The sequence below is a fragment of the Podarcis gaigeae genome (genome assembly GCF_964106915.1).
Source record: "Podarcis gaigeae genome assembly, chromosome: 10".
Lineage (NCBI taxonomy): Eukaryota > Metazoa > Chordata > Lepidosauria > Squamata > Lacertidae > Podarcis > Podarcis gaigeae.
This window is the reverse complement of record NC_139686.1, coordinates 54,226,454-54,244,392: the sequence shown is the minus strand read 5'-3', so window position 1 is coordinate 54,244,392 and position 17,939 is coordinate 54,226,454. Positions and strand designations below refer to the sequence as shown.

General features: G+C 43.2%; 1 protein-coding gene across 2 annotated transcripts in view; it reads left to right on the top strand.

The window, feature by feature from the left end:
* The window catches only part of CTTNBP2 (cortactin binding protein 2), a 120,116-nt gene that overhangs the window by 98,425 nt on the left and 3,752 nt on the right, over nt 1-17,939 (top strand). The window contains exons 17-22 of one of the 2 annotated variants that reach the window (XM_083698909.1): nt 4,230-4,408; nt 5,829-6,034; nt 7,087-7,272; nt 8,003-8,063; nt 9,408-9,540; nt 11,360-11,464. In XM_083698909.1, the coding sequence (XP_083555035.1) occupies nt 4,230-4,408; nt 5,829-6,034; nt 7,087-7,272; nt 8,003-8,063; nt 9,408-9,540; nt 11,360-11,464 (870 nt within the window). Of the gene's footprint in view, nt 1-4,229; nt 4,409-5,828; nt 6,035-7,086; nt 7,273-8,002; nt 8,064-9,407; nt 9,541-11,359; nt 11,465-17,939 lie in introns of those variants that run through there. The other variant, XM_083698910.1, reaches the window with a different exon arrangement.

Genomic DNA, 17,939 nt, shown 5'->3' with positions numbered 1-17,939 from the left:
TTATCACAGTAATCATTAAAATATTTGTGTAAGGTATACTATAGTCTATAGAGCTATAGTTGCACAGTAGTTAATGATGTCACTGAAATTTTGGTATTTTGACTCTCAAAAATACTGCCGTACCTTGGAAGTCAAATGGAATCCATTCCGGAAATCCGTTCGACTTCCAAAACGTTCGAAAACCAAATTGTGGCTTCTGATTGGCTGCAGGAAGCTCCTGCAGCCAATCAGAAGTCATGGAAGCCCCATCAGACATTTGGGTTCCAAAAGAACGTTTGCAAACCGGAACAGTCACTTCCAGGTTTGCGGCATTTGGGAGCCAAAACGTCCGAGTTCCAGGGCGTTTGGGATCCAAGGTATGACTGTACAAGCATCCAGGACTCATAATGTCTGTCTCAATAGAAAATGAATATTGCAGTGTTATATTTCTTCTTGGGCTTGGATTTTTATTTGAGCTAAAAAAGATCTCAGCTTCTTCCACCCCACACATCAACCCAGTTCTCTTCCAGCCTCCTCTTTCCTTTCCTTCCTCTTCCCTAAACTACCTTCTTCTGCTGTTCCAGCGGGAGATAGGTCGAATAATGAACCAAGCAAGGGATTCATAAGGTACCAGGTAATTGTGATGAAATTCCTCCCTCCCACTTGGTGCTTATGAAACAGCAGCAACCATGTAAAAAACAACAGGGAGGGAGGGGGAGTTCTGGGGCTTTTAGTGCATTCCTAGAAAAGGTTCATATAGGAGCCAAGTTTTATCTTGGGATTTTTGGAGAAAGCTCATGAAAGGTGTGCTTTCCGTGATGAACTTCCAGGGAGCACTCATCACCAGTAATAGCTGCCACTCTACATATGAATTGAAACAGCAAAGTATTGTAGTATTCAATGTTGGGTTGGAAGTGCAAAACATTTCCCTGTGGTGAGAGCAAGATGAATATATAGTGAAATCTTATATATCTATGCAGAAGCAAGTCTCATTGAGTTTGATGGGATTTGCTCCCAGATGAGTAGGTATAGGATTGCAGATTTACATTACAGTGGTGCCTCGCAAGACGAAAAGAATCTGTTTCGCGAGTCTCTTCGTCTTCCGGTTTTTTTGTCTTGCGAAGCAAGCCCATTAGCGGCTTAGCGGATTAGCGCTATTAGTGGCATAGCGGCTTAGCGGATCAGCTGATAAGCGGCTTAGCAGATCAGCTGATAAGCGGCTTAGTGGCTTAGAAAAAGGGGGGGAGGAAGAAAAACCCGCAGGAACTCGCAAGACATTTTCGTCTTGCGAAGGAAGCCCATAGGAAATTTGTTTTGCGAAGCACCTCCAAAACAGAAAACCCTTTCGTCTAGCGGGTTTTCCGTCTTGCGAGGCATTCGTCTTGCGGGGCACCACTGTATTCAAATAGTGCCAATAATGTATACAGGGTGGTGAATTAGGGTTACCCTGGTGCAGAAATTTATGCATTTTATACTAATATATGCACAACCCTCATCATGATATTCCCTTTTAAAATTAATTTCAATTAAATGTCCACAACAGGGCTATGAAAGCAGCGCTGTAAAAAAAACAACCAAAATGGTATCTTTCCACAGCTGGTCTGACTGCACACCAGAAAGCCCTGCTTCTAATGGGATTAGGAAGAACATGAGTTATTTCTTATGAAAAGATTTCCTTTTTAGCTCTTGCCTCAAAGCAAGGCATTATCCCTTAACTGAATACTTGTGTATGGTTCTTCTGTCGTTTCCTGATCTCTGCCTCTATCTTTGTTAAATGCCTGGAGTGCTCCCCGTTGTCTATAAGTGTTTTTTTAATTGAAAACGAGCAAAATGGAAGCAAGGGCATAAATGCGCCGAAATAGCTTCAGCAAATGAGCAAACCAACACAATGAGAACTGAAGGAATAATTTGAAATTTGAAGTCATTGATAGCAGTAGGCCTCCGCTGTGCGAGAGAGCCATAGTATTTGGCCCTTTCTTTATACAGTTGTTATAAAACAAGAGAACCCTCTTTTTTGTGAGAGGTGCAAGATTATTTACACGGAAACAAAACAAAACTCTGGGTGCAAGTTTTTTTCTTTTTTATAATAATATTCATTGGCATTTTCATTTTCAACAAACACCATACAATTTTTACATTTCTTATCATCACCTATATTTTTACTTTCTTGAGTCGTCAGCTTACCCCCCATTCCTCCAAACTGACTTTCTAGCTTCCAATCATAATTTCATCCACATTTCTCATTCCCGCTATCTACCTTTCTTTTTGCTTTCATATTCCTTTTAATTGTAAACAAGCTTCTACTGTTGACTAGCAAACCTTTAAATCAGTCCTGTTAGTGTTGTTAAATGTTTACAATACTCTTTCAAATATGTAATAAATTTACTCCAGTCTTTTTCAAACCGTTGGTCTCACTGGTTTCAGATTTTCCCGGACCGTTTTGCCAGTTCTGCATATTCAATCATCTTATTTTGCCATTCTTCTACTGTCGGAATTTCTTGCTCCTTCCATTTCCAAGCTAAAAGAATCCTTGCTGCTGTTGTAGCATATAAAAATAGAGTATAGTTTTTCTTGGGAATCTCTTCTCCTGGAATACCTAGCAGGAAAGCTTCTGGTTTCTTATGAAAAATGTTCTTAAACACTTTCTTAAGTTCATTATATATCATATCCCAGTATTTTTTCACCTTGGGACAAGTCCAACTATCTGTCTTTTTTTGGCAATTATTTGTAGCTGAGTAAGAGTGTCTTTCATAAACACGGTTTTAACAGTGGTTTTGGAAGACACCTGTGTGTGAATTTGTTTTTTGTGTGTAGATCAGTGCACGCTGACCAATGCACAGTCTTCGCAGTAAGACACTATTCCGATGGCATGAGTATCACAACGACCAGTAGATTCTTATCTGCTGCATCCTTCACCCACCTTTCAGCCGTTGTAACATACCGCTTATCGACCGCCTGTTCTGCCATTGAGGACTTTTTGGATCATCCTTTGTCTAGCTCCTCCCCTTTGACCTTACCGCCTTGGGTGACCCTACTGGGAGCACAAGACTCCTGATGGCTTTGCTCACAAGGGTCATAGGAACGTGCAAGCCCACTCCCCATGACAAGGTGATGTTCCAGTGAATGAGTTCTCCATCAGTAGACCCTAGTGGGCTTATTTGGTAGTGAAGTAGTGCCCAGTGTCTGCATCTAGGGCCCCTTAGCAATGCTACCGCAATGGCATTGTGGGAAATTGAAACGATGAATAGACTTAAAGCATTGCTGACAGGACTGATGCATTTTTGCTTACCAGATCGAGACTTTTCGCCACCAATGTAATGGTCGGAACTTGTGCCCAGGTAGCATTAAATGTTAATTGGGAGAAAAGTTACAGCCTCAAAGGCTTCATTTGTTCCTTTGTAACATTAGATGTGCAGCAGTCATATTCCCCAAGCTTGTCCTGGCAAGATGGCTTAAGCGAGAGCATCTGCACACTGCTGGCGACCCTGTTGTTTCTTGCTATATGTAATGTTATGCCTTGTTCCCTCTTGAGGTGGTGATGATATGCCAGTTGAAGGCAGACTGCATAGCCAATATCTCTGTAATGCTTCTACTGGGACTTAAGTGTGAATGCTTCATATAGAATTAGGCTTTATTCATCTATTGGGATGTTCTTCTTTTTTAAAAAAAGCCCCATTAAAATGTACACATGTACAACCTTTGTCCATTATTATGGGGCTTGCTCAAGAAATCAGTTGATGTTACTACCACTGGAAGGGCAAAAGAAAACCGTCCATAGTTTCAAATATTAAAATTTTGGTTCATATTAGAAGCTGGAGCATCCTACTGACTTTGCATCTTCTTAAAATTGTTTACATTTAGGTGTCCTTTGGAGTTTCTGGCCACTGCTTGTGTTGTTTCAAAAGAACTCAAATGTTTTCATCTTTCCGAGTTTGGAAATAATTCACACATGCCTGTACACCATTTGATATCTTATTGCTTGGTCACTCAACACAATGACTTTCAGCCATGAAAGCTCCGTCAAAAAGCACTTGTGTGATGAGAAGTGAGAAGGACAGGTGTCTTGGTGGTATTTGATCCATGGTGGGTTTTTCACATGAGCAGTGACTGCTTGATGCTGCAGCTATCAAGGAATGAGCATACAAGTGTTCATTTTAGTGAAACCTACTACTTATGTACAGCATGTTGCGTTGTGAAGTTGCTTTCCTTCTTCAAAGATGTCCAAAACCAATCATCTGCTCTCTCTCCAGTTCAAAGGAAAAATGCCTCCTCCGTGTGATCCAGTGTGCAAGATCATAGATTGGATTCTCGCAGTCTGGCACCAACTCAATTCATGTTTATCACGGCTTGGTGCACCTGAAGCACTTGTTGGACCAAAGCATTTTCTGTCTTGTCCGGTGGTGCCTGGTCACAGCCACACAACAGTGAAGTAAGTCTTATCGTTTAATCTTCATTAATGATACAGTGTAGCAGTGACATCCTTAAAATGCTTACTTCTCCAATACATCACTGTACTCTATTCTAGCACCACTAATTCAAATTTATAGAGTTTCCCAATCTTTCTCCCATGGCTGTACTCTTTCTAATTTTGTGTTACACCGTGCCTTCTTGGCAACCATTTTGCGACTGGCACCCGCAGCTCTTTCTCAAAATTCTAAATGTACCTGCTGCTTCAAAAAGGTTGGCAAGCCCTGATATACTGCTTAATTACAATCACGTACAACACACAGCAGAATAACTTCTTTTAAAAAAAAGTTGCAGCACCACTGTGTAGACATTTACTTGGTTACAGATGCTGAATTTATTATTCTTTACTTTTTATTTCATTCCGACAATCATGATGGTGCTATGATGTAAATGAGTTCCTTAAATGCTCAGGGGTATTTTCTCTCTTTTTTATTAGAGCTAGCAAACTCTTTGGTTAGTTAGTTTTTTGATATAAGATATCAGGAATATATAAGGAGTTGCAAAGCATGCAATGGCAGTAGTAGGGAAAAGTAATTGTGTGCTTCACAACTGCTTCTTCCTGTAAGACCTATTGCAGTCGTTAAGAGTCGTCAACAGGCTCATCACAGCTATCTGCCAATCACCCATTCCCACCACCCTTCTGAGTAATACCCCTCCCCACCTTCTCACTATATAGAAGGGTCTGGAAACTTCGGTTTCAGTGTATCTGAAGAAGTGTGCATGCACACGAAAGCTCATACCAAGAACTGACTTAGTTGGTCTTTAAGGTGCTACTGGAAGGAATTTTTTTTGTTTTGACTATGGCAGACCAACACGGCTACCTATCTGTAATCACAACTGCAGTAATACACACTGGGCCTCCATTAGACTATTAAATCCAGGGGCTAAAATTACATTTTATGTCTTTGATTATGATTGCATGACACACTTGCCACATAGAAAGGGAGGTTCAAGCTCTTGGAAGTGCTTGTACAGCCCAAGTACAATTGTACCTTGGTTCTTGAACGCCTTGGTACTTGGACGTTTTGGCTCCCAAACGCCTCAAACCTGGAAGTGAGTGTTCTGGTTTGTAAATGTTTTTTGGAAGCCAGACATCTGACGTGGCTTCCATGGCTTCCAATTGAGTGCAGGAAGCTCCTGCAGCCAATTGGAAGCTGCGCCTTGGTTTTCAAACCGTTTTGGGAGTCGAACAGATTCCCAGAATTACCAACATGCAAGGGACTGAATATAGGGTCTTCTGAACTCAAAGCACGCACTCTGCCTCTAAACTATTGCCCCATACCAGAAGAGGGAATTTCAACAGCTTCTCATGCAAGGATGAAAAAAACTGCAGCTACAATGTTCATGCCTTAGTGCTATTTCTTTTCCCTCTGTGCTCCAAGGTGGATGTCCAAGTTATGGAATTCTGTCATTGCTCCCCGAGTTCAAGAAGCAATTCTCTCCAGAGCTTCTCTGAAAAGACCATCCGCACTGGGACAGATGGCAGTCAAGAAAAGTCCGAGCCAAGGGCAACAGGCTGTGGTGAAAGCTGCGCTCAGCATCCTCTTAAATAAAGCTGTTCTGCATGGATGTCCTCTTCCCAGAGCAGGTAGGAAATAGTAACTGGGTTGATTGCTAGATTCAAAAGTCCAGGAAGGAAACTGAAGGCTATAACCCAGCAATCCTAGAAGACATTGATAGCACTCACTAACTACCGCATCTCAGACATGGTTTCAAGAAACGTGTTTTGGAGTGATCAGAATATCTTAAGCAATTCAAAAGCAAACTGCTGTTGCTTGCCTGTCTGATCTGGGGGAAATTCATTCTTGACCACAAAACTATGAAGATTACTGATCACGTAATGTTAAACTAGAGTTGAGGGAGTCATTTCTCCATGAGTTCATCTCTCGGCACTGTTATGTTGTGAACTGCCCTGAGGTCTACAGATGAAGAGTGGTATATTTATTATTATTATTATTATTATTATTATTATCATTATTATTATGTGCTACAGCCACATAGGTGTGGTCAATTGCATGGGTCTTTCCCATGGAGTTTGAGCACTAGATATTTTTATTTTGCAAGGAGTCTGACGTGTTCACAGATGTAGATAAATTCTCATTTTTTTCTTATTTTTGTTGTGGCCAAGTGTTTGAGTATATTGCTCATAGTTCCCTTTATTGGTCCAGGCACTGCAGCTCTCTCCTTTCTGGCTACGAGGGCCTGAATCTCTATTTTTGCATTCATCTCTTCTCTTTCTCTCTCATGCAATCATCACACACGGTTTCTGCCCCTGGTGCTTCCTGTGTCATTTGCTTGTGTGTTTCTTTGTGAAACCAAAGGTAGTTCATTTTTACATTGGGGCCCGTGATTTATTTCTGGTTGAGCAATTAGGTAGCCCACGATTGTAAGAGATCTAGTGCTTACTGCTGAGCCCACAAAACCAATCAATTAAGTCTCAAAAACCTACAATATTTCATTGTTCGACCTCTTTATTCATCCTTGCAATCACAGCAAATCCTCCAGTTCCATAAAACCATGGTGGTTTTTTTAAAAAAGCTCAGCTGATGCTCTTTTAGACAAAGGCATTTGACATCACATTATAATATTTCAGGTCTTGAATTATCACCACCACGGCTTATTTTGTTCTCAATGTTTCAGAACTGGATCGATACATTGCTGATTTCAAAGGAGGAAACTTCCCCCTCTCTATGGTGTCAAACTACAAGAATTGCCCCAAGAAAAGAGGAGAAAGCATCGCTTGGAGAAAAGTGAGCACCAGTCCTCGTAAGAAATCAGGCCACTTGTCTGCCCAGTCCTGGAGTAGGAAAGAGGAGAATGCAGAAGGTAATGGCTAATGGGAATGAAAGGCCCTGTAGGAACTGCAGAGATGGGCCAGGAAATTCTGTTTAATGTGAATGTTCTGTCCTTTAACCATTCAGTCAAGGCTCTTTCATTTCTGAGTTGTTGTTGTTGTTGTTGTTGTTTACCAACGATATGCATAATCCACTCACCACCGCTGAAGTGCAACTTCTCTTTAACCCTGCTAAAACAGATACAGTGGACACTCGGGTTGCAAATGTGATCTGTGAGGGATGCACATTCACAACCCGCAGCGTTCGCAACCCGCAGCGATTCGGCGCTTCTACGCATGCGCGACCCCCGAAACCCGGAAGTAACCCGTTCCAGTACTTTCGTGCTTCGCTGGTGCGTAACCCAAAAAAAACGCAACCTGAAGCACCTGTAACCCGAGGTATGACTGTGCAGTGGTACCTCGGGTTACAGACGCTTCAGGTTACAGATTCCAATAACCCAGAAGTAGTACCTCAGGTTAAGAACTTTGCTTCAGGATGAGAACATAAATCGCGCGGTGGTGGCGCGGCAGCAGCAGGAGGCCCCATTAGCTAAAGTTGTACCTCAGGTTAAGAACAGTTTCAGGTTAAGAGCGGACCTCCAGAACGAATTTAGTTCTTAACCCGAGGTACCACTGTACAGGATTGGCACCATTGGTGCTTCATGGCTTACTCCCACCAACTGTATGTGTGTGTCAATGCTTCTCATCCTTCGTCTTGTGTAGGTGTCAAGTCAAAGAACATATTGCAGGAAAATGGGAACAAAATGGCTTCTCTAACAAAAAAGTAAGTTGCTTTTTGAGGGGGACTGGAAAATTATTAGGCAATGATAAAATTAAATAACTGAATTCTGTAATAACCTAGTACTGTACATTTTTATGTGGCTTTGTCCCGGTCCGTCTTCTAGGAAATTTTAGATAATTGTTTGCCCTGTGGTCAGTAAGCCTGTCGTGTGAGATGAGGTGAGCATCATTGCCCTCCCCTCCCCCAACTACAAAGGAAATGGGACAATATGCAGACAATAATATTCACCTTAAATTACTCTGGCTGGATGCCGTAGCCAAAATACCAAACCACGTGCAGATGGCAAACACAAAGCTGCCAATTCACAACCTGCCCAAATGCCACAAAGATTGGAAAGCACAAGTCCTGAAGAACTGCAGATTCTTTGCTGCCGGTTGTCACAGCCTCAACATGTTTTGTTAAAAAGATAAAAGTGGTTGAGAGCAATGTGCAGGGTTGGTGCACCCATGAAGCAAGGTGAGGCAACCGCTTCAGGTAGCAAGGATCCACCAGGGCAGCAGATCCCAATGTCGATCTTTCTCTCTCGTTCCTGATGTTCCTGATCATCCATCACCCCATTTTTCCTGAATGGGAGGGAGGTGCCTCAGGTGTCAAAATGTCTTGAGCTGGTCCTGGCAATGTGCATGTGAGTGCTATTGGACACATGCCTGGTCTTCAGGAACATTCTATGACGTTCCTGGCTTATACGAAACAGAACAGCCTACACACTTGCTTTCGGATAGTTCACAGGAATGAATTCCCATCTGTATTAGTTTGCAGAATGGCAGTCCTTAAGCCAGTGTGATACTTTCTAAAAATCCTGCTGTCCATTCTATATACTGTTGAGCAAATGGTCAAAGGCACAGATTAACTGAATGAGACTCAAGTCAAGTTTAGTTTTACTTCTCCAGAGGATTTGCAGCTTTGGGAGAACACTTTACATATATATATTATCTGTTGTTTCAACAGATTGTGACTCAATCCTATGTAAATGTTTGAAATGCCTCTGTTAAAAAAAATATTGTGCTTGCATTTATGTTTGATGATATGAAAGGTCTGTCTGCAGTGTTTAATGGTTGCCATCGTTTAATGTTGCATGTGTGAACTTGCTCGCAGATTATACTAGAAAAGGCCATTTCTCCCTTGTAGATTAGTAAGGAAATGCCCGTGTAGCAGGGAAGGTTAATTAAACCACTCATAGAATTAATATTCAACCCAGATATATTTTGAGTAGACCCAAAACTCTCAATTTTTAAATCTCATCTTTCCTAGGCAACAGTGTCAAGAATGATTTTTTTTAATGAACTTGTAGAATAAATTAAATTGGCTTTTGTTTTGTTTTCCTAGACGTCTAGAAGATGACCCACTAAGTGTGTTAAACCTGGAGCAGAGGCTATCGGTTGGTTCTGATGATGAAGTAGACCTTGTGCAGGAGCTTCAGAGCATATGCTTAAGCAAATCGGAATCTGACATAAGCAAGGTAACTGCAGCCTACATCTCTTCACAACGTAATTGGCCTGTCTGTTTCCTCTGGTTCCATCCATGCTTCATTCCAACACGTCACAATTTTCTCCCGTTCTCAGGAATACATTCATAGACTCATCCACCTCTCTAAGTGCCTTCCTTTTCTGTTTCTACCCGGTGTTGTCTCCAAACTCCTTCAGTTGACTGCTTACTCCCACTTTTCATTTATTTATTCCATTTCAAAGTGCTTATAATAACATAAATAAAAAATAAGGCTGGATTTAAATAGAGCACTTGCAGAATTACAATTCCAAAATGTCTGCAAAATGGCTTATTCTCACTTCTTTCTCCTCCAACTCCCCTCCTGCTCTCTATTTAAAGTGCCCTCAGCAGATGATTTCCTCACGGCCAAATTCAAAGGTCTCTGTCCTCATCTTGCCAGATTCCCTTCTTGCCCTAGTTTCTGTCCTCAACTGGGTCTCTTCCTACCTGACCATTCTCTCGTTTCTCTGTTCCCTGTTTCCATTAGAATCTGTCTCAGTGATATATTGTTGTTCCCAATCCTAGGTTATTCCATCAGATCCCATGGTTTTCATATTGCCTATATGCTGGTACCCAGTTTTGTCTCCCTGTCCCAGACCAAGATCCCCCTCCATTCATTCCTCAGTTCTTAAGTACTTCTCTGACATTGCTGCTTATATGTTCCATCACCCTCTCAAACTCATTCCTATGCTTCCTTTCCTCATATACTCTGTATTAGACGTTTGCATCTCTGTGTCCATTGAGAATATCACCATCTACCACATTGGATAGACACGTCTCTTCCACACTGTCACCAAGTCACTTCATTTTCACCTGTTTTAACATTGTAAAAATGCAGCCTTTCTTTTCTGCTTTGTCAGCAAATATTCTGATTTGTGGTCTTGTCATCTCCCATTCTGAAAGCTGCAACCTTCTCTCCCCTCTTCCTACACCCACCCTATACCAATGCTCTACACCAAACAAGTCATCTGTTTTATTGCTCAGACCACCTGACAGCTGTCCTTAATTCCTACACCATCTTTCAGCCTGGAATCCATCACAAAATCCTCATCTGTACTTTCAAAGTTCCCTGTGGCTTTGCATCCTCTTATCCTGGCCACCTTTGCATCCCAATACCCCTGCTGGTGTTCAGGTCCATCATCTGTCTGAACATCTCCTTCCCTTTCCCTTTCTCACCCTGCCCCTTATGTCTGAAACTTGTTTTCAAAAATGGCTGCAAGTTGTTGCCTCTCTCTTCCATTAACTCTCTCCTTGAAACTCACATTTTCCATGAAGTTTTTGGTGCATGCCCTTATTTATTTGTACAAATATTTGTAGACCACTATTTCATAGTGGTGTAACTCATTATGTAGAAGTTCCATCATCATATGGAAAGTTCCCTTGCTACCTCCAATAATGTCCAGTTTGTGTCCTGTAGACAATATTGGATGTACCGTGGTGCTGCATAAGTTGTATTAATCACAGAAGACATAGCGTATAGACTGCAGCTTGGCAACACTCTTTCAACTCTGAAAACCTTTATAATATGTTTACAGAGTGTATTACCAAGGTTTAAGAGGTTTATCAAAGCAGATTAACAATGATGCGCAGAACATTACTTAAAAACATGTATCAGTTTTTGTATATGTGAGTGAGATTTCCCTCTGACTTCATAATCTTATCTCTGTTGTCGCTATCAGTCTATTGATCATGGGAAGCTAGTGTAGACTTAACGAGGGGTATAGGCATATCCCTGTTTTGACTTCTAACACTTGACTTTTTCCATCCCTCCTTCCTCACCAAACCTTATACAGATAGTAGATTCAAAGGATGAGCTGGTGATGATGATTAATGCTTCTCAGAAGGATCCTGTGTTTTCAGCAAACGTCATTAAGGCCAAAACTTCAGCATCACAGCAGGTTTGTGACGAGTTGTGATAACGTGGCATAAGAATGTCTTTGTATGTCCGTGACCTAAGCCTAGAGTTGTTTGTTAGATTCAGGGCATATTGAGCACAATCACTGCATGGTTGCCAAGGCTCTTTATATTGTGTTGTCCTTGTGGAAGTGAGGTTTCACCATGAGAGAAGACAGAGAACAACAGAGACAGGCACAAGATGGGCAAGAAAGACTGATGCGCATGAGGTGGGGGGGGGGAGAGAGAGAGAGAGAGAGAGAGAGAGAGAGAGAGAATGAAGCAGATATGCAGGCTAGACATCATCCTATGGACCACTGGTTGCCATGGGAAGATGTTAAAATATTTTAGATTTTTGAAAACAAAAATTAGAAGAGGTGTTGTGTTTGACAACTCCATTGTCCAGAAATTCTATTTTGCTTTTGCATTTGCGTTAGAGTTTTATTTTTGTTGAGCTACAGAAATAGTGAATACATACTTATGCATTTATTTAAAGCGTTTTTATCCTGCTCTTTAGCCAAAAAGGCTCCCAGAGCAGCTTACAAGATCAGAGAGAAGATAGCCCTTGCCTTCAGGATGATAATCTAAAAACACCACACACTTGGAAAAGGGGATGGTGAGGGAGGAGGAGGAGAATGGCAAGCTCAGACAGTTATTATACAGTGGTGCCTCGCGAGACGAAATTAATTCGTTCCGCAAGTTTTTTCTTCTTGCGAGTTTTTCGTCTTGCGAAGCACGGTTTCCCATAGGAATGCATTGAAAATCAATTAATGTGTTCCTATGGAGACCGCTTGCCAGGCTGGCGGTACGGAGAAGGGCTTTTCTCCCCACCGCAAGCCTTCAGGACAGGTACGGGAACAGAGGGGAAGGCGCGCAGCGCTTCTCCTCTGTTCCCGGGGCTTGCGGTGGGAGGAGGGTTTTTCCTCCTCACGCCAACATTCAGAACAGCATTCTGAATGTTGGCGGTGGGAAGGAAAACCCTCCTCCCACCGCAGGTCTTCAGGACAGCCATCCGAAGGCTGGCGCGGGGAGAAGGTCTCTCCGCCCCACCGCCAGCCTTCGGAGCAGCCTTCCGAAGCCTGGCGGGGGGAGGAGGTCTCTCTGCCCCACCGCCAGCCTTCGGAGGAGCCTTCCGAAGCCTGGCGGGGGGAGGAGGTCTCTCTGCCCCACCGCCAGCCTTCGGAGCAGCCTTCCGAAGCCTGGCGGGGGGAGTCGGTCTCTCTGCCCCACCGCCAGCCTTCGGAGGAGCCTTCCGAAGCCTGGCAGGGGGAGGAGGTCTCTCCGCCCCACCGCCAGCCTTCGGAGGAGGTCCGAGGACAGTGGGGAAGACGCGCTGCGCTTCCCCGCTGTCCCGGAGATTTCCCTATGGGCTTTCCTCTTGCGAAGGAAGCCCATAGGGAAATTCGTTTTGCGAAGCGCCTCCAAAACAGAAAACCCTTTCGTCTAGCAGGTTTTCCGTCTTGCGAGGCGTTCGTCTTGCGGGGCACCACTGTAATGACTATGTAGGATGAGAATAGTTCTAGAAGCCTAATGAAATGGTTGCTGCTAGGAAGAACCAAAGGCAGCTGGCATCTCAACGGAGGCAACAGCCTTGCTTCACCTCTCTCTCTCTCTGCTGTGCAGCGTCATAGAATTATACAACTTTTTACTGCGGCTATTTATCATTTATGAAGAAGTTCCAGTGTGCACAGGATTTCAAAGTCTCTTGCTTTATTCATATAAACATCCTCCGAAGTAAGGAGAAAAATTAAAAATTGAGCCCTGCAAATGGGAAGTGTCGCCCAAAGGACCCAGCGAGAATAGATCCTTGCCCCAGTCGGACGTGCTGTCTCCAGTTAAGCATTTTAGGTTGCAGTCCCATATTTACTTATTTAAGAAATGTGGAAGCCAGTTGGGCTTTCTTCTGTGTACAGGTTCATACTGTTGTTCTCCTACAGTGCACAAACAGAAGTGGTAAGCTATCAACGATACACCATGGAAAACCCCAAAAGATTGTTGCTTACTCCCCTGCTAAACAATTTAAAAATCTTTGTGGTTCCCAGCCTATTGATGCTCGCTGGCACTGTAGGTTAAACCACAGAGCCTAGGGCTTGCCGATCAGAAGGTTGGAGGTTTCAATCCCCGCGGCGGGGTGAGCTCCCATTGCTCAGTTCCATCTCCTGCCTACCTAGCAGTTCGAAAGGACATCAAAGTGCAAGTAGATAAATAGGTACCGCTCCAGCGGGAAGGTAAACGGCATTTCCGTGCGCTGCTCTGGTTCGCCAGAAGTGGCTTAGTCATGCTGGCCACATGACCTGGAAGCTGTATGCCGGCTTCCTCGGCCAATAAAGCGAGATGAGCGCCGCAACCCCAGAGTCGTCCGCAACTGGATCTAACGGTCAGGGGTCCCCTTTACCTTTACCATGGATGAGGGGCAAAGTTTCTTAAACGTCTGGCAACCAGATTGGGGGCATTGAAAGAGCACATTTAGTTGTTTTATTTTCCTAATTTATGAATATTATTTCACACGAGTCTCGAGGCGATTCGCAAACATGCCGTAACACAGCTTGCCGTACAGAAACCTGACAAAAGATAGGTTTATGTAACCTTTTCCTTCAGCTGGAAAAGCATGTTTAAACAGAAATGTCTTCCATCCCTTCCTGAACATACAGACAGCGTGTGCCTGTTGTATCTGAACAGGAATTCTTGTGGGGGAAATTGCTCAGTCGGTCTAACGGAAGATTTCCCCACAGTAAAGTACAAAGGGCTACCATTTAGTGGCAGAATAAAAAGAAGTACCCAACCAGGTGGGCAGAGTATATATAATAAAATTATTATTATTACTTATAGCAAAAGGGGAGTGCCATAAGAGATACTTGGTGACCAGCTGGAGGCATTAACAGTTGCCATGGGCAGCAGAGGTCTGGTTCACGCTGAGGGGACCTGGGGGGAAATTGTGTCTGGACTATACCATATCAGATTACAGTGGAAGTGGTCGTATGACTGATATTTTTAAATCTATTCTTGTACAGCTGTACCTTGGAAGTCGAACGGAATCCGTTCCGGAAATCCATTCGACTTCCAAAACGTTCAAAAACCAAAGCACAGCTTCTGATTAGCTGCGGGGAGCTTCCTGCAGCCAATCAGAAGCCGTGGAAGCCCCGCCGGATATTTGACTTCCAAAATATGTTCGCAAACCGGAGCAGTCACTTCTGGGTTTCTGGCATTCCAGAACCAAAACATTCGGGAATTAAGCTGTTTCAAAATGAAGATACGGCTGTACTTGCATGTTATTGGGGGTTGGGATTTACATCATCAGGGAAAGCCCCTTGCAAGGACTTCCATTTGCACTGTGGTGCTTAAATCCATCTCTATACTGCCCCATGCACCACCAAATTGGCTTGGGGTAGGCGGTCATAAAACCCCCAGAATAGCACACAGGGCAGGGAGAGCGGGAATCAATCTCCCTGGCAACTTAGAATGCTCATGCAGACAGAAAAAATGAAAGAGCACAACACAACACTGTATAAATCTTTTTGACTTTCCCCCCATTGCCACATTTTCAGTAGGATATGAACAGAGGCCTAGGGAGTGGGTGGGCTGTGTTGAATTGGTGGGTGGGCTGAGTGAATTGCTGAGCTATTAATGTGAGTGAAACCTCCCTTGACAAACGTGGCATTCTTCACCCCTATTGCTGTGTGCCTTTAGCACTGGGGATTGTGTGTGATTGTTTGTGTGTTGCTATCCCATACCGATTCGTGACTTGCCTTTCAGTGGTATAATAATCAGAATGAAGTATTTTTGCTGGCATTTGAAATGAGCCCCATGCCCTAGAAGATTTTGTTTCTAAAAAAAAGAAGAAGTTTTGTGACACCCACACAAAACACAGCCCACTCTGAGGAAAAATAATTGAGAAACTCAGACTAGCCAGCACTAGGATGAGAGAGCATTCGGCTTCAGCCATTCATGATCGGGCCCAGAGACCATGAACTCTCCAGATGGTTGTCGTTACCATGGAAACTCAAAAACACAGAGGAAGTGGCTGAATAAAATGGTACCCAAGGGGGAGGGTTGCTTGGAAGTGACAATTAGAAATGTTCAGTTGCTTAAAAGGCTTTTTTCCCCCTTCCTCTGAGTTGTAAGAGGCTGTTGCCTTCTTAGCATGTGAAATAGGAAAGAGGGAAGAACGTCTGCAAAGCAGCAGATGTCAAAGCGATAAACAACTACCTGACATTCAGAAGACATCTTAAGGCAGCCCTGTTCAGGGAAGTTTTTAACGTGTGATATTTTACTGTATTTTTGGTTTTTATGGAAGCCGCCCAGAGTGGCTGGGGAGGCCCAGCTAGATGGGCGGGGTAAAAATAATAAATTAGAAGAAGAAGAAGAAGAGTTTGGATTTGATATCCCGCCTTTCACTCCCTTTAAGGAGTCTCAAAGTGGCTCACATTCTCCTTTCCCTTCCTCCCCCACAACAAACACTCTGTGAGGTGAGTGGGGCTGAGAGACTTCAAAGAAGTGTGACTGGCCCAAGGTCACCCAGCAGCTGCATGTGGAGGAGCGGAGACGCGAACCCAGTTCACCAGATTACGAATCTACCGCTCTGAACCACTACACCACACTGGCTCTAATAATAATAAAATTATTATCATTATTATTATTATTATTATTATTATTATTATTATTATTATTATCACATGGAGGCCTGTCTGGGAACATCACTTGTGATGAGTTTGTACATCAGCCTATATGCTTTCTCCCAGTAGGAAAGTGGCAGTTACCTGGAGAAGGGGGGGCGGTTAGATATTTAAGCAGACCGAATGACAGTAGCGCGTGAGACTCTTCACCTCAGGGTCATGGCTTCAGGCCCCATATTGGGCAAAAGATTCCTGCATTGGGGGGGTGGACTAGATGACCCTCGCAGTCCCTTCCAACATTATGTTCTGTCCACAAAGCTGTAGCTGCACCTGCACCGCAGGTTTGCAATTCAGAATAATAATAATAATAATAATAATAATAATAATAATAATAATAATAATAATAATAATAATAATAATAATAATACACAGGTCTATGTATTCATACTGATTCAGTCAGTCACTGATGGGGAATATATATATAAACATTTAGGTGCCTCCACAATGAAAGAGATAAGCTTGCTATCTCTCTCTCTCTCTCTCTCTCTCTATATATATATATATATCCCCATGCACCTTGATTAAGTCAGAAAAAGACAACTTTTTTTATTTCCTATGAAACTCAATTTGAGGGAGGGGGCTCATTTCCAGTGGCAAGTATATTTTGATGAATTCATGAGTGAAAAATGGCATCAAATGAACCCAGTAGCTTGATCAGTTCCATCTTTGTGGCATGTTGTTGTTGTTTAGTCGTTTAGTTGTGTCCGACTCTTTGTGACCCCATGGACCAGAGCACGCCAGGCACTTCTGTCTTCCACTGCCTCCCGCAGTTTGGTCAGACTCATGTTTGTAGCTTCGAGAACACTGTCCAACCATCTCGTCCTCTGTCGTCCCCTTCTCCTTGTGCCCTCCATCTTTCCCAACATCAGGGTCTTTTCCAGGGAGTCTTCTCTTCCCATGAGGTGGCCAAAGTATCGGAGCCTCAGCTTCACGATCTGTGAGCACTCAGGGCTGATTTCCTTAAGAATGGATAGGAATGTGGTATAGTTGCCAGCAGATGTTGGTTATAAGAAGCAACCATGCAGTAGGGACCAAACAGGGTGTGTATTGTGTACAGATCAGCCTTCCAACTTACATTTGTTAAATCGTCTCATTATAATATGGTTTGTGGCAAATATATAACTACTGCAGTAGAGATTTTTACTGATTTAGATAAAAGGTAGTACTGAAGTGAAAAAAGAATAGTTGGTCAGAGCATGGTGCTGATAACGCCAAGGTTGCAGATTTGATCCCTGTACAGGACAGCTGCATGTTCCAGCCATATTGGTCAACATTTCCCATCTTTTTAAGGGAAATTCCCTTATTCCGAATAGGATTCCTCGCAAGAAAAGGGAAAAGTTGACAGCTATGGTTCCAGCATTGCAGGGGGTTGGACTGGATGACCCTTAGGGTCCCTTCCAACTCTACGATTGTATGAAATAGGGTGAGATGTTGTGCCCTTCCTTCCCTGTATCCACACCTTTAGCATTGTTTCCCCCCATTTTTTTTGGGGGGGGGGAATGGAAGATAGATTTTACTTTGTCCAGAAGTGTGCATAGAAATCTCTGCAGCATTTAGACGGCTTCAGTCACCTCTGCAGAGGTCATGCATTTATCAGCGGGTTTTATGTTAGATTAGAACCCACCAGGCTTGCAGAAAGAGCAGGTGGCTGTACCCAGTTATGCCTACGGCTCTTTCTTCTTGCTGCTTGGTGTAGCTTCTGGAATCGTAAGATGCGGTGGGGGAAGGGAGGGAAGCAGAAAATAGGAGAAGACAAGACATGCATTTAAAAATAGAAACAGGGATATTGTAGAAATAGAAAAAAAGT